Genomic DNA, 25,209 nt, shown 5'->3' with positions numbered 1-25,209 from the left:
CTTGATGATTTTATTATCAATGATTTACTTCTTGATATGTGCTATTTTGTTTCTATTTAAAAAATGCAGTAAATGTTTAAAAATACATTATCTTTTTATGGATAGCTTTTGGATCATTTGCCAGAAGAGTAAGCCATTCTTAAGTTAATGTAGTAATCAAAAATGTTTTTGCTTCCTACACATTCTCTAAAGACAGTTTAAAGCAGACAGTTGTAGGCATTCAATACATCTTGTGAATTATCCAGAGAATTCTAAGAAATCCGGCATCAGTCACACCTGTAAATTCCTTTTTGCACCGATCTCTGACGCTTTCTTCCAAGCCTTCAAGTTGTGATTTAATTTTTTCGTATTCTCGTTCTGCTTGTTGGCTTTTCCGTCTATAAGGAATAGAGAAGTTCAGAAAAGTTACAAACTGTAAAAATAAATCATTTTATAACAGTAGAGGTATCTTTAGAAGTACAGGGTTATATTTTATCTTAAGCTATAAAATAAACACATAGATCTAAATTAATTAAATATTTAATGTTATATTGACTCAAAAGCACATTATTGTGAGTTTAAGCTATAATCATTTCTAGCTTTTACCAAACTTGTTTATGAATTTAATTTATATTCAGAGTGATATTTTTAACCAATATGGATCTCAACTGCCAGATAAATTCAACCTTTTAATACACAGACACATGCAAATATCATTTCATTTTTTCATCTTTTTTCCCATTTTCTTTCTACAAATCTATCAAGACCAGAGGGAAAATAATACATATTTAGCACATGAATGCTAAAAACTATGATATGGAAAAGACACTTTGGAAGTAACCCATAGGGTAGGTTTGTGTACAATGAAATCATGAAAATGTATGCACTATGATTAATATGCAAGCATTGTGATGCGTAAAATATTTTGGAAATCATCACTTTCAAGGAACAAAAATCAATATAGATGTTTCTAGCAAAGATCCCTGGGGTGGATGAACCCAATACCCTAGCTGCAGAATTCACATATATCTTACAAGTAATATGTTGTACATTTTATTTTATGGAGTAGTTCCTTGAAGGAGAAAACCAAAGCCTGCCTTTCATTATTTTTAGTATGATGTGAATGAAAACCAGCTGCCCTGAAAAGATATATAACAAGAAGTTATCTTTCTTCCTCCCACACAATTTAATGTGATATGGTCAGAAAATGGCCAGTTAAGAAAAGCTCCCATATCTATTCTAGATTGTCCCTTAAATCCTAAGAGTAAATTCTGTAGCTGCCGTGAGAAGTTTAGGGAAGAAAGACAGCCTTGCCTGCAGAGATTCCTCCCACATTTTTCTCAAAAAATCAGTTTTGCCTTTATTATTTGTACAACAACTGATGACAATAAAAACTTACCTGTAGCAAATGACTGAGATGATGATAATGGCCACCATGGGGATAATTACCAATGTCAAAATCAGACTCAGTGGCACATCGCTGACTTGAGCATATTCCACTCTTCCTAGGACCCATTCTTTGAAGCCAAATTTTACCTAGGGAGATAACTGCAATTCTTAAAAACATATTTTGATAAGCATTCAATGCTTAGTTATATGCAATTTAAAAGAATCAAAATAATAGAAGCTAATTGGTATATGCAATTCACATTCCAGATGCATTGGGATTAAATTTTCAGAATTACCAGCTAGTGTAGACAACAGTTTTTGAGAAATGGCCCCAACATAGCTGGAATGCACCAGTTTTGGAAAGATAATCTGGAAAGAACCCTCGTTACAAGACAACAAAGTGGCAATAATAATTGAAACAGAATATGACCCATACATATGAAATATAGAAACACAGGTTGAATTTAGTCCAAACCATAATGGTTTTAAAAATGATTAATTATGTCCATTGTTAACAACAGACAGTCAAGTTCAATCGGCCCTTTCAGGGAACTTAAAACAGTTCTAGATGAAAACAAGAATAAACAAGAACATTGTCAAAGAGAAAATTTAAACAGATCTGTTTAGGTTTACCAAAACTACTAGGAGTATATTGTGAATGAATCAGTATGAAAGTTTTATAAACAAATTAAAAATGATGGATCATTTAAGAGAGTTTGTGACAAATTTTAAAAATATTCTAAACCAGAAAAGCAAGAAATCTGAGAAGAACTTTTGAAAGTGGATTGTCAGATTGAGTAGATTATGGGACAATGGTCATGTCCACATAATGGTCAATGGTCAAGTTCACATAGAGAAAATAGTCCCCCAGAAAGTTAACTGATAATCCAATGTATATAAATCAATAAAAACAAAGTGCTAAACCATATTTAGTTTTAAACATGATATGTTGAACATATCAAAGTGAACTAATTATCACACACATTAAGCAGAAACTATAGTTTATAAATCACAATGGCAGCATACAGAACTAACATTGAACAGATCACCCTATGCTTAATACTATTATTGTGGCCTGCCAGCTGCCAGCAGAGCTGGTGGCAGACTCGGACAGTGAGGAGGTTGGGGAGGAACTTTGGTTAGTCCTGGAGTCTTGAGAAGGCTCTGATGGGTGCTCCGAGTCAGAGGCAGAGATGGGGCCAGGGCCCTCTGACATTTATCAGCTGCCTTTGGAGTCAAAGATAAGTGGGAAAGAAGAACAACTGGAGCCTGTTCCAGATGCGCGTATGCACAGAGCTGTCAGGAAAAGGGAACTACTAAGGAACAGGGGTCGACTTGGAAGAAAAGGCACAAGTTGACACTGATTGGCCTCTCCCATAAATAGGAGCAAAAGGGGAGGGGTGTTTGCAGGAGACAATTAGTTCACTTATTATTGTGAAGATTTGCTTATCTGAGTTTGTGCCTCACAGAAACTCTTTGCTATGTATTTCCTTTTATACAGCATTGCGACTGGAAACTCTCAGCATGGCAACTATCCAAGGACTGATAAGGTCTGTTCTTGCAATTAAACCTATGAAGGATTATTGCCAGGACTTGTCTGAGTGTAAATGCAAGGAATTCACATTAACCAAATAAAAAGGGTTTTTCTTCAGGACAAGGAATCTGTTTCATGATTCTGTTCAGCCTGGGTCAGAACAGCTGTAAATGAATCTAGGCAGACTGTTGCACTCTCAAATTAATTTTTTAATTGTGGTCACCATTTGTCAGCTTCGCTTAACATGAATTGTCAGGATGAGATGCCTGCTAAATTCACACTAAAGAAGAGTTGACACATGTGATTGAAGATTCCTGGGATGCCGTTCTGTTTCATTGAGGTGACAACTCCGAATGTTAATAAATACAAGCCAAAATTTTAGCCTATAGAAATCTTGCCCAAATCAACATCCTTCCGAATTCTGAGTCATCATGAACTTGCTGATTGGGAATCTGAAAAGCTGTAGACCTCGACTGTGAGTGGTTTAGCAAAGAAAGGAAACAGTTTCCTTATATTTTGTTGAAAATAGGTGATAGCAAATGGAATTGGGATTCTTGTTGAAAACGTTTTAAGAGAAAACCAACATTATTTATAATTGCAAATCTTTGTATTCAATTCTATATCACATTACTAAAAAAACATAGGAAAAAGTGACCTACAATAAATTCTGGAAGGTTGTTGACTGTATCTCTTTTTTGCCTCCGTTTGGGTAGAGGTTGCTCTTCAGGTGGTTCACAATATAAATCCTTCTCCGTTAGAGTTGTTATGTTGCAGGGTTCTTCTCCTACAAATGCACGAGCCTCATCGATTGTCATTGCTTTGTTCAGATTACTACCCTAGATAGAAAAACAAAATGAGCCACTTTAGCTATTTGCTAATTTAAATCTTTTTCAAAGTAGCGTTTATGGGTGCAAGGAGCAATGGAAAAGAAACATTCCAAGATCAATACATTAATCTATTGTATATGTCTTATCATAAAAGACAAGAGCTGAGTCACCACGTTATAAAAAAGATGTTGAGGCTCTAGAAAAAGCATAGAGAAGAGCAACCAGGATGATTAGGGAACTGGAGGCTAAAACATACAATGAACGGTTGCAGGAACTGGGCATGGCTAGTGTAGTGAAGAGAAGGACCAGGGCAGACATGATAGCGGTCTTCCAATATTTGAGGCGCTGCCACAGGGAGGAAGGGGTCAAGCTATTTTCTAAAGCTCCTGTAGGCCAGACAAGGAATAATGGATGGAAACTGAAGGAGAGATTTAACCTGGAAATCAGGAGAAACTTTCTGACAGTGAGAACAATCAACCAATGGAACAGCTTGCCCTCGGAAGTTGTGGGGGCGCCTTCAGTTGAGACTTTCAAGAAGAGATTGGACTGCCATTTGTCAAAAATGGTGTAGGGTCTCCCGCTTGGGCAGGGGGGTTGGACTAGATGACCTACAAGGTCCCTTCCAACTCTGATTATCTGTATCTGAGTTTATAACTATATTAAATCAAGATACTCAATGCAGATGACATGCTAGAGCAGGGGTGTGTGGGTTGGATGCAGCCTGAGGGGTGCTTAGATCTGGTCCACAGGACCACCCTGGAAACAGCAAAGGATTTGCCTGCAGTGCCTCTGCCAGCAAAAATGGAACTCTGTTTTTGGCCACGGCAGCCCTCTGTTTTTGGTGCCTCCCCCTGCAAAGCTCCATTTTCGATGGCAGAGGGCTGCAGGAGGCCATCACAGCCAAAAATGGTGCCTGGGGAGTGAGCGGGTGGGCTGTGAGCTCCATTTTCACTGGCAGAAGACTAGCGAAACAAACTAAAAACAAAACAAAAGAAGGGATAGGAAAGGAGAAAGGGAAAGACAAAGAAAAAGAAGGGAAGATGGGAAGAGAGCAAGGAAGGAAAAATAAGGAAAGAGGAGAAGGAAGAAGAAAGGAGAAGGAAGAGGGAAGGAAAAAGAAGAGAAGGAAGGAAGGAAGATTATAATGAGAGTGAGGGAGGGCCCGAGGGGAGCCTAACCCTAACCCTTACTCAGCTAATCTTGTAGGACAAAGAGATTAACATAAAAAGTATGAAGATAAATTTATTGAAAAAATCCTAGGTCATAATAGAATAATCAAGCGCATTAAAAACCAGTAATTTCCTAATATATTTACCTTTGCATGAATAAGTTTGTTGACCTGTTTTTTGACCCCATCAGTAAAGTTTTCAAAAGTTGGATCAGCAACATACTGAAAGTCCTGGCGCTCCACCACATGACCATCCATTTTAATAAGTATAAAAATTTGATAAAGTTCTGGATCCTCCAGTACTGGTGGAGATAAGAAGACTAACGCAGTGTCATTGATTTTCGAGATGGTTTTTCCTTCAAACTAAAGAAAAACAAAAGGAAAAGAATATTGCCTGTTACTATTTATAAATTATATATATTTAATCTGAGAAGGAAACCAGTAATGTAAACCATCAAATAATCTTATAAATTTTAGTGTATTTTTATTGTAGTTTGCAAAAATCTGCAATGCATTTTTCAGGTACTCTAAAACATCATGAAGGCATTCATACCTTCATGATGTTTTAGAGTAGCTGAAAAATGCATGCCATGATGAAAACAGAATTACAATTTACAGTTTTTACCCCCTTATATACAGAGTGAATATGTGAATTTTATAAATGATTTTTGATAAGATATTCCTACTAAATCAATGTTGTTTTTCTAAAGAATGAAAGAAACACACTTATATGCAGGTTTATCTTGGGCTGAATATCTCCCAATAGCTAAATTTCCTTAAGATGTGATAAAATGTAATTCCTTAAAAGTTCAGTTAAGAAAAAAAAACTATCTTCAAAATTGCAACATAAATATAGTATCATGAACTTTATAAAATGGCACACAATTTCAATTATTTTCTATTCTAAGTATCATTTTAATATTTATTATTTGTAATATTTCAATTACTTGGTTGTTTTGATTGCTTTCAACAATGGGTGAAACAACATTATTTTATCTACCCTGGTGTATTGCCAAATATCCAAATTTTGATCACATGACCATGGGGATGCTGCAATAATTGTAAGTGTGAAAAATGATCATAAGACGCTTTTTTTCAGTGCCATTGTAACTTTGGACTGTCACTAAATGAATGGTTATAGCCAAAGACTATCTCTTTTAAGAGTGGTTGTCACATCCCTAAAATTGTCTTGAATACAAGAAACATGAGGTAAGATTAATCCTTTTTCAGGATGGTGGGAATAGAAACAATCAATTGTAGAGCCATTTGACTACAATCCTTGAAATACCTGCTCATTTGCCATTGCATCTAAATATTGGAGGTATGGCTCCAAATACTCTGGTGGAACTAAGATTAGAATGCAGTATTGCAGGCTAACTCTGCCCACAGCCTGGAATTCAATCTTGATGGGCTCAAGCTTGACTAAGCTTTCCATCCTTCCAAGATTGGTAAAGTGAGGACTCAGATTGTTGGGGGCAACATGCTGACTTTGTAAACTACTCAGAGAGTGCTATAAAGTGGTGTATAAGTCTAAGTGGAATTGCTTTGCTTATTCCAAAGATATATCGTATTTTGAAACAAAGGATAAGTAATACCTTTTGATGCCTCTCTAGTTGTCTCCTCTTCCTCCTCCTCGATGATATATCTGTAAAAAGCTTGAATTTAAGTTCCACAGAGAACTTCTGAATGAGGTCAAACCCAGTACCAAGTACAGTAATATTTCGTCCTCCACTAAAATACACAAAATTAGAAATCACACAATGTTATGTTTTCCGATTTTAGACAGGTATTTGAAAATACCTACCTTGCTTTTATTCTACACTGAATCTTGTTTGTAGATAACAGCAGAGTATCATTAAATGTAGTCTTAGTTCTTAGGTATGTTATTTTATCACACATCTTTCTCTTTTTTAAAAAAAATCTGAGCCGCCAAAAGAATTAATGATTTTCCAAATTATGGTATGCCAGTTTTTTTGCTCTTTTTCTTGTGACAGAAACTCAGTAACATAACTAAAAATATAAATTATGACTGCCCCTCCCCCCCATGTCATATCATAACCTAGTTTACTATGTTTGTTAGTTGCTTGTGTTACTACATATCAACACTGATAAAACAAGCAGATATTCCATCTGGAAACTAAAAAAACCGCATAGCTATAGCTGCATGGCATAGAGTCCAACTAATTGGGAAGACACTAATATGTCACATTAACTATGGTCTGTCATTGCAGCCATATCCCTGCTTCTCAGTTGCTGTTGGTCTGCTTAGGGTTGTTTTGTTTTTCTTATGCTATCCAGCAACAACCCCGAGTCTCACTAATTAGAAAAATAAACTCAAAAACTGTGAAGCAGAAAATTTAAAACAGCCAGGTAAACCTTATGGACAACGTATATTTCTTAAACCAATAAACAAATTTCAATTTTACAGTTAACATCCAGATTCTTTTGATTTCCGCCCTTGTTTCTGTGTTTTCAATTCAAATTCAAGCACAGTGTTTCTCAACTTTAATAAAAATGTGTTCCAGAATTCCCCCATGCTGGCTGAGGGGGAATATACACATTTTAGAATTGCTAATGCTGAGGTAAACTGAACTGGTATCTAGCATAAACAGAACTGAACCATAGGGGCCAAAGTTTAACACAGTTTAAACAGCTTCCTGTATTAAAGATCACATAGAACGTTTTCCTTTAATTTTGTAAATCGGTACTTTTTTCTTTTTTTCAGATGAAATAAGCAGTTACACAAGTGCCTGATAATTTTTTCATTAATTCTTAAATGGATGAAAACATTTACCTTCCCTGAAGTTGATGACTTTTATTTGAGAAGATAGATACAATTATGTTACATTTATTATGACTTCCAAGACCTAAAATAGTAGTTATCTAATAATTACACGGGGGAAAAAAAGCTCATTAAACCCGAACATATCGTTATAGCAGAACCATTTTATTACCTGCGAATGCTGACTTCAGGGGTGATCTTGCTAACAGTAGGATTTTCACTGTAGGTAAATTGTACATTTTGTATTTCTTTTTTGGTGTTTCCAATCTGTAAGGTTACAGAAACAGCTCCCTTCTTGCTGTTTGGCCCAGTAACACAAACGATTTCTTGCCCAAATGAGATACTATTTAAAAGTAGGGGAAAAGGGGAAAATAACAACAATAAAACAACCTTTTTTAAATGAAGTACACTAAGACATCAGCCTTTTGGGTTTCTCATCTAACTAAAGCAAAGGAGGAATTTCAGAAAGAAAGAGTGAATTAGGAAAATCAGTCACCTCAGAAACCACCTTAATCAGGTGTCCTATTGTGGTGGGGAAGAGAAAACAGTAGTTCTCTACAAGTGATTTCTGCTTTCCGGATATTTGCTTTAGTCCAATTTAGCCTGGGATTTAGCCTTACTATTAGATTATAATAATTTTGCTCAGTGTGAAAGGGAGAGGATTAAAAAAAATGCTTCTTTTTTAGTTAGGAAAAGATATTACCAATTAAGAACGGGTGAGCATTCATGGTATGTGCAAGTTTCTACTCTGGGTTTTGCATACTTAAAACCATCTTACTTACAAATATCTGAAGAAGTGACTTATGATTCTACGATCAGCAAGTTATTCAATAATACTAGGATATGTGTGTGTGTGTGTGTGTGTGTGTGTGTGTGTGTGTGTATTAAAGAAAATGCCAGTATCATAGATAGAAGTTATTTCAACATAAATTTTGTTCAGTTTCAGCATGGCCTTTCATATGCATGCATTCATTTTTTTAATACCATTTCAATCTTATCTCTTCCCACTGGTGCTTGAGAATTGCCCTATCTATGGTCCTTTAAGTGTTTTGTGGGAAGCTGTCTTTTTTTATACTACATCTATAATATATTACACTACATCACATTATACAGCACAACACGACCTGGTGTCTTTTCTGCATGGAAAAATAAGTGTAAGAATGCTCACAGAATATTGTCTCCTTTTATGTCCGAGCTGACCAGCCATATTCTTGAGTGAAAGCCAGCTCACAAGTTGTAAAGTCTCATTTAAGACATCAGAATTTACAGAATATACACAATGTTTGCTGACAACACTTTCTCGTCCATGGAAATGTTGCACGACTAGCATGTATGTGCGAGGGGAACCTTTACCTTTGTAGTTCTTTTGATTATAATGCTGCAACATGGTGTGCATGTCTTCAATGTCGGCATTAACATCTGCTAACATAACCCCTGCTGTGTTTTCAATTATAGTTTTTGAGGGTGTTCTAATATTGCAACAAAATTAGCATTCCAGATATGTGCATTTCAGAAAAAAATTACTAGACTGAGAATGTACAGCCCTTCCTAAAATCAAGCATGTTATGGCAATGTGGTAGCAAGATTACCATCTAAGAAGTACCAAGTAGAATAACTTAAAAATGAACCTAAGCTGTTCCTGCATCACCCAGATGGAATACAAATGTGATAGATAAATAGATAAAGCTTGATTCACTCATATTGCAAATATTCCTTAATTAAGGCTGAAGCACATGATTAATTACCACATTACTTGAGCAATACAAAACAACTATTTTTCAATGAAGGACAATTCAAGTATTCCACAGGCAGAACATGACATATTAACCAAAACAATTTTGTTCCCCTCCATCAAACTGGACTGTCTGAAGTGGATAATACCAATTTATTACTGAACTCTTCCAGACAACCCAAAATACCTCAAATTGTTGTACTGTTGAAAGTTATGTAGATAATATATTTCCCACCTTTAATTCACCAAGCAGTGATAAATATCTCCCCTGTTTATTAACCATTAGAAATAATTAGCTGTAACTTCCATCTTTCATTAACCCTGTATATTCACCTTACTGTCAAGTGGCTTTGCTGTGACTCATCAGCCCTGTTATTTTTCAGAGACTCACACTATAAAAATGAGGCAAGGGTTGCACTTTAAAACTCTTCTGTTTGGCCATGTTCTTGCCTGGAAAATTATAGATTCAATGATGCACCTGTAAGCAGGTAGAAAAGCAACATGCCTATATATAAAGAGGCATTTTGATCTGTTACTCTGAAGTAACAGCATCCCCAAAGGAGTTAAAATGTTATCATGATCTAAACCTCGCATCTTCTGTATATGCCACAACCCAAATGATAAGGCACGCATCATGATGCCACACCATATTTTGATACTTTCTATTCTGGATGCCCTTTCTTTGAAGGTGCTACACTCATATTACTTTTCATGTTGGCTCTTTAATAAAGCCCTCACTTAATAATGGTACTTTATTTCAGGGAAGCTATGATGGCTACAATTACAAGGACTGGTCATAAATCTCATTCAGTATTACTGTAACTTCCAATGGTCACTGAACAAGCAGTTGTTAAACAAGCATTACCCTCAAGATATTTTCAACAAGTTGGTACTTCCTAGATTTGGACTGTTTTGTTCATATGCCTAGCTTACTTACATCAATGGCCAGTGGTTAGACATGCCAGGAGTATAGTTCTAACCATGTGTTAATGCTGACTAGAATATTGAAAAATAAATACCGCAAAATTAAATCAACAACAACATCTTGTTATCAAGATAACCAATTGTTCTGTTGACAGAATATATTACAGATTACAGATTAACAGAGTTGGAAGAGATCTTGTAGGCCATCTAGTCCAACCCCCTCCCCCGCCCAGTTGGAATACATGATACAAATTGCACCACAATAGATAATACAGCAGGTGGGGTGTAATATTAAGAACAGGTCATGGATCTTATACTTACACTCTGCAGGGTTCTTCATTAAGGTAAACACTAACATCTTGAATAGAACCTGTGGCTAAGTTTGTGCCACTGATAGTTAGAACTGTTCCTCCAGCTTGGGGACCTCTGAGGGGATTTATTCCTGTAGGTAAAGGATCCTGTAATGTAGAAAGTCATAGATTACTTAAATTCTGAATTTCTTCTAACAATACATTTCCCAAACATGGTAATAATACATTTTAAGGGCGCAAAAGGGAAGGAAGAAAAATGAAGGCTATTATAAACAACTCATTCTCAAGGTTCGACTACTATAAGCAGCTACTGATATCGGGTTCCCAGGAATAATATAATATATAAGCTGCTCATTCAGTTCTTAAAAAAAATCTTTTAGAGCATACTTTTTTCAGACTTGGTTATAATGCTTCTTGCAGCACATTCTTGGATATAATCACATCAATGGCATGAACAGCTAGGCCCATCGTTTGAAAAGAATTGTGAAAGCAGCAGATAATTTTATCATGTATAATAAGGAAACCCTGCCCACCTATCTCAAATCAGAACATTTGCTGATCTGGAAAGCAGCATTTAGGTGTGCACCTTAAAAGCAGGCCTGCACAGCATAACGTGTGACTTCCTGAACTAGATATAGCCTCTCCCCAGCTTGATAAAAACTTCCTGCCGAGAAATGCAGTGCAAAACTAATTATTTCCTAAACAAATAATGAGGTTCTGTGACCTTGCTGAATTTGCTGTAAACTGATCTACTAAGTTTTTTTTTTTTAAAAAAAAACCTGTAACCTACACATCTCCTGTGTCTGAATGAAAACATCTTGTGCCAAAATAACATTGAAAATTTTGCTGCCTTCAGAAAGAAATAGTAAGGATGCAGTTGTTGTTTTTTTCTGGTGATTCTTTCCAATTTTATAGTTTTGATAGTTTAGGGCACAACAGAAATATAATATGGCTCCAAATTTCCAGGATTTTACAGGTATATGAAAGTCTTTCCATGACACAACAGGAGAATGTATAATCATTAAAATTTAGACCCCTGGCAGCTCAATGCAGCAACCAAAGTTAAAAGGAGCAGGTCACATTAACTACATTGTAGTAATCCAAATGGAAGAAAATGAGGGAAAGTGCCATAGGCATTAACAGCTTCCCAGTCTCTGAAAGTCTTGCCAATGAAACCAAAGGAGTCCATCTGTTGCAGGGGTGGGATTCAAATTTTTTAACAACTGGTTCTGTGGGCCTGGCTTAGTTGGTAGGCGTGACTTGGTGGTCATCTTATTGGCTGGGCGTGGCCAACTCAATATCACTCACATAGAGGCATGCATCTCCTTGCCTGGCCTCTCATGACTGTGGGGATGCTGCAGCAGTTATAAGTATGAAAAATGGTCATAAGTCACTTTTTTCCAGTGCCATTGTAACTTTGAATGGTCACTCCACACAACAAAGTACCAGCAAAGGAGGGAAAAAAAACTCCAGAGAAGTTCCAGAGACAGGAAGTCTAGTCCTGCCAAGAATGTAATAAGGGTTAACGGAGAGACAACTTCTGTAAGCAACACCAGAATGTTTCCTTCCTGCCTTCCTTACAGGATTAGGTCAGTAATTTCTTCTAACAACTGGTTCTCTGAACTGCTTAGAATATTAACAACCAGTTCTAGCGAATAGGTGCAAACTGGTAGAATCCCATCCCTGATCTGTTGGACAGAAGCAATACATCCAACGCAACCTCCAAGTTGAAAACCTGTTCCTTCTGTGGAAGCATGACATAATCTAGACTAGAAATTGTTGGCACATGTGAGACAGATCAAACCCAAAACAATTAGCTTTCTCTACCTTTCATGAATTTAATTTAATGTGAGTTTATTTTAATCCATATAATCCAGGGGTATCAAACTCAATTTCATTGAGAGCTGCGTCAGGGTTGTGTTTGACTTCAGGGGGTCAGGGGCATGGCCAGGGTGGGTGTCGCCAGCTCAACGTCATTCATTGAGGCTCCATTTTTGGCCATCATGGCCTCCTGCAACCCTCTGCCAGCAGAAATAGAGCTTGGGAAAGCAGCATACATGGCCCTCCTGAGTTCCCTTTTCGCTGGCAGAGGCACTGCGGGCCAGTCCTTCACTGTTTCCAGAGCAGGCCACAGGACCAGATCTAAGCATCCCATGGGCCAGATCCAGCCCCTGGGCCTTGAGTTTGACACCCTTAATCTAGTCCCTCAGGACTTCCATATTCTGGTTAAGATTTCAGCAACATCTCTGGTTTAGTCCTAACACTGAGATGGTAATCTTTTAGTCTCATCAAGATAGTGATAGATCAGGGGTCGCCAACTTTTTGGACCTCAGAGACCATCAAACTCATAATTTTAAATCCCGCAGACCAGAGACCCTGGGAAAATCCCCAAAACAGTCTGCAGAAAAATTCCCCACCCTGTTTTCCTACCGATCAATGATTCTTTATTTGGGATTGCAGGATACCGTCTCCAGCTCCGTTCTCAGGGGGGAAGAGAGAAACTTTTGGCTTCATGCAAGGAACGCAGCAGAAGTCTTTCTTTCTCTCCTCCAAACTCTGCCAGAAATGAGTCTTTGCGAGACTTGTTGCTCTTGGAGAAGGATGCCTTGCTGGGTCCCAAAGACTCATTTCTGATGGAGTTTGGGGGAGAGAAAGAAAGAATTTTGCTGCTTTCCTTGCATGCAGCCAAAAGCAGAAGAAAGAAGTGGAAAGAATTTCCCCCACTCCGCCCTTTTCCCCCTCCCCTCACTACCTCATGTTGTTTGCAATGCAAGCAACACAAGCCTTGTGTTCCCGCGCAGCCTGGATTAATTGCTTTGGGGGTGTGTGATATTTCTCTGTGGACCACCAAAACTTTCTCACTGGTTGGTGACCACTGTGATGGATGACCTTGCCTAGCAGGCAAGTTTCATGAAGTTACTGTGGTATAAATGGCCAAGAGAGGCACAAATCTTGCCCATGGTTAGAGATTTCATACTATAGAGAACCCAATCTATTCCAAATGTCTATAAGCACAAAAGAAACAGATTGCAGATATTAAAAAGTCTGCCAAAGTGCCATTTAAACCTGAGCAAAGGCATTTTATCTTTTATATAGGATTATATTCTAAAAATTAGTGTTCGAATCCCAAATGTTGAGTTAGTGATCTTACATCACTTCACACATGCAATGATTCATTTAACAACTGTGGCAAAGAAACACTGTAAAATCAGGTGCAACTCACTTACTATCTATTGTACTTATCAATGGAAATTCTGATCTCAATCTGGTGGTAAATTGTTTTTTTAAAAAAATCCAATTATTTAATAGCAAAATACTTTAAGCATTTTATTCCAAAGTATGCTTGTTTAAATGCATTGGGAATGTTTCTCCTGTATTTTGCAACGTACCAATAAGCTAAAATGCACAAAAAAGAGATGACTCCACAAAAATAAAACTTTTACATTTGGTCTATAATGGATATCCTGTTATCTCTGATTGCTCAATTAATTGCCCCCCCAATCATGAATCTTCTCTTTGTAATGGAACAAACATCTTACATGATAATAATGTTAATTAAATAATAATGTCAACTAAACTTCAAAACAGGCATATCCTCTTAGGAACTGCCTCAACTGAGAAACTCTGCAAATGAAAGCTTAGTAATAGATGGTTTAGATGGATTTTTTTAAAAAACAAAAGTTAATGGCCTGGGCCTGATTTTACAAGGCATAAAACAAGTTTTGTAGGGCTAGACTTGGTATTTATCAGCAGTTTGAGTATATTCATTATACACAGTGAAACCAAGTGCAACTGCCTATTGCTCTCTTACATAAATAGATATTACAAGTAGCCCTAGCTACAGAAACCTTAATGACTGCACAAAAAGATATTCTTATGAAACCTGCCTTGGGAGCTTTATAGCATAGCAATTTATTGCCACATGTTTATTTCCTCTTAATTTAGAACTGAAATTGGCTGTTGAAACCTAGGCCCTTTATTGCAACTCTGCTGTAAAATTGTAGAGCTGAGAATTGGGAAGGCTACGTGGGGAGACAAGAAGTGAACAGGGCCAGGACAAAACAGAATTTGATTTTAAATTCACTTAAATGAATTGAATATTGTCAATGTCGCTTCTCTGGATTATTCTGTCATGATAAAAAAAAAATGCAAAAAGGTAACAATTTTGGAAAGTGCTGGGGAAAAGACAGATAGCTCTGTATTCTCAGCCTGAAAACATTTAACAGCACAACAAATTGGGATTGCAAATGCATATAAAAAGGGAGATGTTTATATGAGAGGAGGTGGATTGAAGGCTGGGACTGTACTGCCTGAAGTACAGCTGACTCTTATTGGTTCACAACAGCTGATGATCTGGCTATGTTGGTCTGTGGTTTTTGCCTAAGGCAAATTTAAAGTAGAAAAAATGGCTCACGGGATTTTGGATCATCTGTGAGACTTAGAAGAACACAAACACAGATTAAATGTGGTCATTTTTCCTTATTCCTGTGAATGTTACTTTTGCAAGCAAACAGCCTCCTAAGCCTCAGGAGGACCTAAGAGGAATGTATTTCATGTTTGGCATGTTTGTTTCAGAAAAGAGATTTCCAAACTTGGTAATTTTAAAGATTTGTGGATTGTAACTCGCAGAAATTCCCAGCCCACATGTCTTAAAAGTTGTCAAGTTTGAAGATTCCTGTTTTAGAATAGAAGTCCATGCAATATTGGGTAAGCCTTGGGTGATTAGACATTTACTTTGTACTGAAGACTGCAGTACTTTTGTAAAATATTTTAAAATATTAATTGCGTGTTATATGTTATTTACTCTGACACGAGACAGTGACATCGTGCAAAATATATATTTCTGTGGCATGTTTTGTCATCTCCATTTTTTTTCCCTAAGAGCTCCTGGAAGAAAAATGGAGAATGTTTTGAGGAGCAAAGTATAATATATTTTGTGAGTAGTACATATCTTCCTTTATATGAACTCTCTCAGACTAGAAAGATAGAACTGTTATTATGTCCCAATCTCATACTGGATGTTTCGTGAGTCCATCATTTTGGGGGAAATGGACTATTTCAGCCCTTAATGGACTATTTCAGCCCTTGGCAGCAGAAGGAAACAACAGCTAATGACGTAACAACCGGCCACTCTAATCAACAACTAAAATGCCACACAAAACTAGGCACTATATAAATATCACACACAGAATAGCCCAAAGCCCACACTTTGTTATGAGGAAGTTCCCTTGAGGATGGGCTCCAGCACAAATCTGAAAGCCTGGAAGACTAAAACTCTCCTCCCAGTGACTGACCCAGATTAGCTTCTGCAGTGTTACAGATTATTTAAGGATGTACGACATCCTCATCGGGACTTATTAGGTACACACAATCACTGTAGTTAGTATAGGTTTAATATGGTTAGAATATCTCTGTGCCAATCCAACTGAAATGAATAGAAGCTGCTTGAAGACAGCACTCTCAACTTCTGAGAAAAGGAACATGTCTTGGGCACATCATTACATACATTACATTTAAATAAATGCTATGTCATCATAGAATATGAAGACTGATGCTGAAAAACACAAGCTGGGATATTTTCTGTGAGGCTGAAAACCCTTTGGGGAAGCATTGCTCTGTAAGGAGAACACAGCTTTACTCCTAAGATAGAAAGCTTTGATGAGTAGTGAGAAGGGTACTGCATTTATCACAATCACAATTCCTTGATTTATGCACAGATACAATGGAATGGAATGGAAATGTGATGAACTTTTTCATGTCTTGTTCAACAGAACCTATTTTAGAAAAACTGGCTTCTAAAGACTACTAAGCCAAGCAGAATATATGTAATTACTTGCATATACATGCAGAAATCAATTCAAGTATCAGCTTAGACTTCTTGCTTGTTCACCAGCCAAATTAGACAGCATTTGTTACATATAGGAATGATATTTCTACCTAGCTTTGTCCTGAAAGTATCATCCAGAAGTGGGGTTAAACTTATTAAAAAGAAAACCCCAATTTATACTTGGTTAAAAAGTTTAGATCAGGGGTATCAAACTTGGTTTCACTGGGGGCCGCATCAAGGTTCTGTTTGACCTCGGGGTGCTGGGGGAGGAGGAGTTAGCATGGGTGTGGCAAAGGTTCATATGGTCAGTTTATCATCACTTATGTCGGGGGCACTTGTGGTGGCCAAGTGCTAAGACAGAACTTTCCTCAGGCCCTCCCTCCCTCTCATTATAATCTATCTTCCTTCCTTCCTTCCTTCCTTCCTTCCTTCCTTCCTTCCTTCCTTCCTTCCTTCCTTCCTTCCTTCCCTCCCTCTTCATTCTTCCCCTTCCCTTATTTTTCTTTCCTTACTCTGTTTTTCCTTCCTTGCATCTCTTCCCATGTTTCTTTTCCCTTGACCTTTTCTCTTCCCCTTTCTCCTTTCCTCTTTTTTCTTGCATGCTCAAATGAAAAATGGGAAACATTTCTCCTTTGGTTTTTGTTTGTTTTTAGTCTGTTTTGCTAGCAGCTAGCCCTCCGCCAGTGAAAACGGAGCCTTGGGCATGTGCACCCCCTAGGGGCCGTTTTCAGCAGTGACAGCCTCCTGCAGCCCCGGGCCAGCAAAAACAGGGGCCCATTTTCATTGGCAGAGGCACTGCAGGACTTGAGTCTGACACCCCTGGTTTAGATGGCTTAAAATCAATAATTGAAAAGAATTAAGGCCCAAAGTATGATTCAGTTAATTTTAAAAAGTTAAAACCAAAAAGTCAGGGTCATCGCTTCGAAAGAAATAAAATCTTAAATAACTGAAACATTATTTCTCAAATGGGATACACAATAAAGTAATCTAACAGCGGATCAGAAAGCCTCAGCAGCACCTGTTAATTGAAAGACTGATATTGGAAATTTAAATGCTCATGTCCAGCTGTAATTGAGCACAACTTTCCTACAAAGCACATTTTGTCTACACAAACCCCATGTGAAATAGGTTTTGTGGAGTGGCAGTAACTGGTCTCAATTACCTCGCTAGCTTCATGATTGTATTGCGATTTAAAATCAGACCCCTTCAGTCTTTGCTCAGCCTTATTCAATGTATCAAATGCACAGCACAGCAAGGGCTCATTGATTTCAGTGGAGGAAACAGAATGTGTCTATAATTCTACTCCTAAAATCAATTAGCGTTAAAATAATTGACTTTTTCATACCTTCGTTTTGCTCTTTTTTTGCTTCTGTGTTTTCTATCTTAGCAAGCACTTCAAACTCTTGTGCACAGTAACAAAAAAACAGATGATGATAAAGGCCCTACACACACATTTAAATTTTGAAGATGCGCCTTTATAACAGAAAATGGGGCATGGTCTTTCTTATACTTTTAATATAATTATCCAGTGTTCAACAAAGCTGCTTCAGTACACCTAACTTTTTTTTAATAGGCCAATAAAGCAAGCCATAAACCTTTTTAGTGCTATAAATTTAATGAAAGGCTCTTTTTAGAATCAAAGCATACAAGCCATGAGATTTTTGAGTTTCTCAATTTTGATTGTGGTGATGCAGAGAGACAAGTAATAGCCCCGCTTAACTTAAATATATTTTTTCTACTTTAGGCTCACCTGAAAATTCTCTGAAACAAGGGATCTTTTTTACCTTTATCAGAGCCAGTTTGGTGTGCTGGTTAAGGTACCAGGTTAGAAACCAGGAGAATACGAGTTGTAGTCCTTTCTTAAGCACAAATCCAGCTCAGTGATCTGTGGCTAATCATGTACTTGGCTCTAGCAAAAAAGGCAGTAGCCAACCAGTTCCAAAATTCTTGCCAAGAAAACTGCGGGAACTTGTTCAAGGCAGTTGCCAGGAGACAAGACTGACTCAAAATATAAATAAATAAATATTTCAACACACAATAATTAAATGTACTTTGTATGTTTTACTGCTATTCTTTTTTTCAGCAAATGGAGGCCTGGATGAGATCTGCAGCAAAAGACTTTGTAAATGGAGGGAAGGCCTTGAAACATCGAAACTTTCCCTCCATTTGCAAAGCCTTTTGCCATCTTTGTAAAAAAAAAAAAACCTTTGCAGCCCAAAATGGAGCTCTACAGCTCTGTTTTGGTGTGCGCAGGCCTCGTCCGGCACTTTGCAGCCCGAAACGGAGCTCCAGCGGGACAGAGGCACCTCTCCAGAGCTCCACTTTGGCACTCCGTTTTGGTGGGGGGCGCCTCTCTGAAGTTTCATTTTGCACTGCAGAGTGCAACAGATGAGGCCTGCGCACACCAAAACAGAGGTCTGGAGGGGCAGGGGTGCCCCTCCCAAGTTCCATTTTTGAGCTTTTTAATTTATTTTTCTAATTTTAATTTGTTTTTTTAATGATTTGTATGTATTTTCATTGTCTTATTATGTATTTTCACTGTCTTGCCAGTCAGAATTATTATCTGAGATAGGTGGTTATGCAAAATAGAGATAAGTCTCGACTTACGACAGTTGAGCCCAAAATTTCTGTTGCTGAGTGACATATTTGTTCAATCATTTTGCACCATTTCACAACTTTTCTTGCCACAGTTATTAAGTGACTTTGCTTAGAAGGTTACAAAATGTGATCACATGACACCAGGACACTGCAAACTTTAAAAATATGAGTCAGTTGCCAGGCATCTCAATTTTTATCATGTGACCATGGGGGTGCTCTAATGGTTATAAAACGGTCATCAGTCACTTTTTGCAGTGCTGTTGTCACCTTGAAAGCTCACGAAATGAATTGTTTTAAGTTGAGCACTACCTACGTATAATATGAATGGCAAGCTATTCAAAATACATAAATAAATGATAAATAAATATTCACTCACTCACTTTCATTTCTTTCTCCTATTCCTCCATTCCCATATTTCCATAAGTCACATATAACCAAAACCCATGTAGAGAGAATGTTTTCCTTGCTTTCATGGACTTCAAGAAATTATGTTACAGCTGTCTTCACTGAGCAATATTTCTGAACGGTATATGCATTTATCATAAGAGGAACTGGCTGTATTTAAATTAAGCTTTAAATAAAGATTACTTCCTTGGTATGATTGTAACCATGTCTTTACAAGTTGCATCATGTACAAATTATTTTACTTAATTCAATTTAAAGCATCGCCTGATTCCAAACCAACTCTGGGCTGTTCACAAAACAATAAAAACCATAAAACACAATACAAGATAGGATTTGGTTGCTGTATAAAATCCAAATGCCCAACCAGGTGTTCAAGATGTTGTGAAATGACAACAAGGTGGAACCCTTTCAGGGGTATATCATTCCAGAGGGCAGGCTCTGCAACAGAGAAGGGATATTTTCTGGGTCCCAATAGATGGCACTGTTTAATTGAAGGAACTCAAGAGTACACCAACTCTGCTTGGCATGTACTCAGCAGGCAGAAACTGTAAGAGATAGGTGGTCTCTCTAACCTATCCTTACTCTCTCTCTCTCTCTCTCTGTATTTGTTTTCTTAAGTTTTTGAGGGTATTTATATGTATGGTATTCAGCTTTGTTCAGGTATTTTCCCACGTCATTATAGTTGTGCTTTTAAAGTTGTAGTTAACACAGATGAACCCAATCTGCCTGGTGATGGCAGATGAAATTCTGCCGAAACGTCGCTACAACTTTAAAAGCACAACTATAATGACGTGGGAAAATACCCGAACAAAGCTGAATACCATACATATAAATACCTGCGAAAACTTAAGAAAACATGTATGTATGTATGTATGTATGTATGTATGTATGTATGTATATGTATATGTGTGTGTGTATATCTCTATCTCTATCTATCTATCTATCTATCTATCTATCTATCTATCTATCTATCTATCTATCTATCTATCTGTTGTAACTTATCAGGAATCTGATTACTACTGAAAATCAAGGAAGGATACTCGTAAGTTAAACAACTTTGATCGTTCTCTTCCCAAATATTTATGTAGAAATATTAAGTTATTTCAAGTGCAGTTGTAATTAAGAGTCACCAAAATATTTGAAATGCAATTCACATCTGAAACATTGCTTTAGGAAATCTTTTTTTTTGTCTTCTTTTATTTACTTACAGAAGAACAGTAAGTATACTTATAATGAGGTTTCACAGATTAATTTAGGAGAGAATGTAACTTTGCACTAATGCAGTCTACTTCTGTGATGGGGGAGGGGGAATAGGGAGAGAGATAGGAAATCTTTATAAATAATGCATGTACTAACTAGTAAATTAATAATTATTGTGACTGGAAACAGGGATTTATACCATTCTTTCAAACATAATAACAGAATTTTTTTTCCTATAAACAACTATTTATCATTTTAAATCTTAGCGCATACCAAATACTGGATTTTTCTTTGTAGATATGCACACTCTATTTTCATTAGAAATTTTTACAGTATAAAATCTGAACAGTCTGAAAAATGAGAGAAAACATAGTACCTGCTCATCTGGAGTGTTTCTAAGTAAGTGAGTGTTTCTTTTTATGAAGAAAAGTCAAGCTTAAGTTGAGAAACCTATCAGATAATTCTGTTATTTTGAAGTGGCATATATTGCTCATGAGTGCATAATAGCCACATATTGTTCCATAGTTAAAGACAACTTTAACTCATCCTCCTTCATCCCCATCTCTTTCAAGTCATTTACTGAACAATTAGTGAGGAATTAGATATGATCCTATATCAACCCCATTATCACAATACTGATATTATAGTTTCTATAACTTAAATGAGCAATTTTACTCTTTTGTCTTATGGTATGATAAAACCACAATGTCCTAAAGCTATATTCTTAGTAAATCAAATGCATATGCAATGTATGCTAAACATCTGTCACCAAGAGGAACCCAAAACAAGAAAGGAACTAGATTTTCAGGATGTGACCAACACTATGTGGGTAAAGCTTTATATCCTTATTCCAAGTAAAATTAAGTTTCATTCTCCTGTATGCGAAAAGGCTAGTGGGTGAATATATGCTATTAATTTCTTGGGCAGAGTATATAGGAAAACCTCCAGAAATACACATCTCTTAATAGGAGGTTTACTAGACTGAGACTCAATTAGAATGCTTCTTAGAGCCTCGGTCTTCTATGTGGAAGGACTACTGTTGAATTTTGAAATATGCATTGAAAAATAAATACAGAAAATGTTTTGTCTTTGCATGTACTTGTGTTATCAGAATCTATGTCACATCCTCTCCATTGCTGCCAAAGAGTAAGTCCCTATTTTTAATTATCAAATATACCCTGCGCTTTGTTTCTATGTTTTTTTCATTCTGCCCTGTTGCTGCTATCTCGACATCAGCTTTCTCTTCTAGTCCTTTTCTAGAAGACTCTCTTCTAGTCTTCTCATATATCACCTATATCCTTCACCCATCCTCTACTTACCCTCTTTTTTAAAATCACAAGTTATCCCCCAAATCAATCATCTCCCATTTCCCCCCTCTCCACCTTCCTCCATACCTCCCTTTCTCTTTTTTTCCCAATATCAAGGAACCTAGAACAAGGCTAGGCAATTCTTTACAACCTGTGGACTTCAACTCTCAGAATTCCTGAGCATGGTTGGTTCAGGAATTCTGATGTTGAAGCCCATAGGTCTTAAAGGGGCCATAGCCGCCAACCCCTGACCTAGAGAAATGAATTATCCCAGAATTTCTGTATGAGATATAGTGACATGGCACAGCAGAAGTCAAAGATGCTAGAAGGGTTTACTTTGAAATGTTTCAGGCTACAATTAAAATGGAAAACAAACAGGCAACATGGGTAATTTGGAGCAATGAAGCAAACTAGATCAGTAAGACTGGTGACCATGATTGTTAAGGCTGTTGAAGGACAGATTTCTGAATGATTGAAATAATGAAGTCATCACATTTTAAATATTATTAACTGCTGTTTCAAAAATGGAAAAGAGTTTACTGGTTTCCCTCCAAAATTTAAACAATAGTGTTCTTCATCTATTGTTCCTAAATCAGAAGTTCTTTTTTTGTATTTTCTTTAAAAAGACGGTATTTCAAGGAACAATTTTATTTCAGCAGCAAAAAGGCTAGATGGCAACAAGCTATTTAAGATCAAAGCTGATCTCTAAATGAAAAAGAATAAATCTTTTGGAGGATAAATTACCTACAAACAGCAGCCACAGGCTATTTCAGGGAAAAAAGCTATTAAAACAATACAACCAGACCAGTTTCCTTGGTTTGAATATCTACTGCTATTCAAGACTGAGAAGGTGTACAAATTTCACAAATAAAAATGCAATACAAAAAGTCAAAGTTCATGCCATATATCTAGAGATGTCCATTTATTGTAATTCTACAAGGAGCTTACCAAGCCAATCATTTCAATCCTTTTGTTAAAAAATAAAATGGGAAGTTGTGGAATTCTTCATTTGCCATATCCTATTACACTGCTGTCCAAAGTGCTATAAGGTCTTGGCTTTGATCAAATAGATGTGACTTTAAACCCATATAAAATGCATAATATAAAGCTGATCTTGCACTCAGAATATTTCATTCTGATCTGCCTTTCAATTTTATGAAAATGAAAAGCAAAATAAAAATAGACTCATTGATATCAATCTCAGCTGCTTGGAAGAAAGCCCAAGGTGGTTAATGCACTTAAATAGACTATATTAGAATTTTTGTTACTGTAAGTTTTATATCCAGCCCTGGAATGATGAGTTTTAAAATGAAAACATAAAAGTCCTCATCAGAACTCAAATGTCACAACAAAGGATCCAAGTACAACCTATTGTTGCTATAGAGAATGGCAACACAAGTATACATATTTTTTTTCTAATTTTGGCTTAATAGTCTCTATATATATTAGACTTCCTTCTTCTTGTGACTAATATTTCCTCTCTGTGGTTTTCCAATAGAAAAGCTGAATTTGCACAATTAGAAAAAAATTCCACAGAATAAAATAACTTTAATTTTCTGTAACAATATATATTTCTTGAATTTTACTTTAAACTTTAAAAAAAGACAACATAATTCTTTATGTGTTAATAATAGAATTTAATGTATACTTCATCAAAGACATATTGCAACAGCATCAAATAACAATGGTTGAGGCTGCTAGAAGAGTAGGAACCAGAACTTTGTAACTCCTCCCTTAACACCCGAAGTGGTAAAAGAAGAAGGGAAAGAGGAGGAAAATCCATACTTCAGAAGGCCACTCAGCAAGAATCTACAGGCATTACAGCAGGGATAAGCAAACTGGTTCCTTCTAGATATTTTCAATTACACCTTTTATTACTTCTGATTATATTAGCTGAAGCTGATAGAACTAAAACCTAAAATATTTGGTGGGCACTAGATTACTTATGTATTATAGGAATCTACCCCATTCATCTCAAAACAACTTCAAACTATCTTTTGAAATGAAGGCCCTATGGTTAACTGAACGCCTTCATGGGTACATCACCTTGTTCACCATGTTAAGATTCTTGTCTGTTGGTCTCCCTTTCAGATTTCTTAAGTCCCAGGTACAACTGTATCTCACCAGAATTTCTTAATATGCTTTCTGATACATGGGCACCTCTTCTTTCTTCACTTCCAAGCAGTAAATATTCCCAAGGACTAGAAGAAGGTGATTGCTATGCTTATTCACAAGATGGTAAGGGGACGGTAAAGGGAATCATCTAATCCAGAGATGTTAAACTCCCAGCCCACGGGCCGGATGCATCACGTGCTGGCCATGCCCATCCCTGGTTTAGCGAAGGGGGGGGAAAGTCCCAATATGTCACGTGATGCTGCCATGATGATGTGAACTTACACCTCTGGTCTAATCTATTAGCCTTTTTAGTATAATATGCAAATTTTATGTTAAATATCTAAACCAGAATTGGCAGAAATGGCTGGATGGAATAACTCTACTGGAATATGAAGGATTTCAAATGGGGAATTTGCTGCTGGATATTTTGTGTTGTACCACCTTGTTGTTCCACCTGTATAACAAATATTGTACATCCAGACAATTCAGTTTCCTTTATATAGGGCTTCATTGATCTTAAATCAACATTTGATTCATTTGTTCATGAGATTTAGAGCTGCCTGATCCCACAATTATTCTTGCTGGCTTACATTAAAAATAAGAACAACAAAAAGAAAACAATAAAAATCCTGAGTCTGGACAAACTGGTCCATCTAACAAAAAACATCATTAATGGGGTCCCACTAACACCCTTCTCCAAGGTCTGGAACAGCAACCAAGTTTTTAAGGACTCAAAGAATACATTAGAGGAGGAACTACACAGATCTTGTCAGGTGGTGGTAGTGAGAGATGCATTTTGAATCCTATTATAGGTGAAATGATAAAACACAAATATTGATATTGATATACATCTGATATTTCTAATTCAAAAGTTGTATATAAATATATTTAATAGCTGGGACTTCTGGTTTGAGCTTCTTCGGTGACAGACCGAAACCTCATCTCTCCGAAGCTTCGATCCATGCTCGCCACTGGAGCGCCCTGAGCCAGCTGGTTTCGGGGCTAAACCACCCCGTAGAGGTGGTGAAGAGGGGGGAGACTGCCTGCAGGGTTGAGGAGAGCCACATCTCTCCTTCTCAGCTGGCCATTACTCCCTTTCCCGAAGGCGGTT

At 37.0% G+C, this 25,209-nt stretch overlaps 1 protein-coding gene across 13 annotated transcripts in view; it reads right to left on the bottom strand.

The window, feature by feature from the left end:
- PLXNB2 (plexin B2) overlaps window positions 1-25,209 on the bottom strand; it is a 334,253-nt gene that overhangs the window by 37,717 nt on the left and 271,327 nt on the right. For all 13 annotated transcript variants that reach the window (XM_087934112.1, XM_087934111.1, XM_087934114.1 and 10 more), the window contains 7 exons: window positions 10,657-10,793; window positions 7,852-8,022; window positions 6,493-6,628; window positions 5,045-5,260; window positions 3,562-3,738; window positions 1,379-1,515; window positions 277-377 (listed from right to left, as the gene is read on the bottom strand). In XM_087934112.1, coding sequence (XP_087790238.1) covers window positions 277-377; window positions 1,379-1,515; window positions 3,562-3,738; window positions 5,045-5,260; window positions 6,493-6,628; window positions 7,852-8,022; window positions 10,657-10,793 — 1,075 coding nt within the window. The remainder of the gene's footprint in view (window positions 1-276; window positions 378-1,378; window positions 1,516-3,561; window positions 3,739-5,044; window positions 5,261-6,492; window positions 6,629-7,851; window positions 8,023-10,656; window positions 10,794-25,209) is intronic.

The sequence above is a fragment of the Pseudonaja textilis genome, chromosome 5 (assembly GCF_049901715.1).
Source record: "Pseudonaja textilis isolate UNSWEBS1 chromosome 5, rPseTex1.2, whole genome shotgun sequence".
In the NCBI taxonomy this organism is placed as follows: Eukaryota; Metazoa; Chordata; class Lepidosauria; order Squamata; family Elapidae; genus Pseudonaja; species Pseudonaja textilis.
This window is presented reverse-complemented; position numbering and strand designations above follow the sequence as displayed.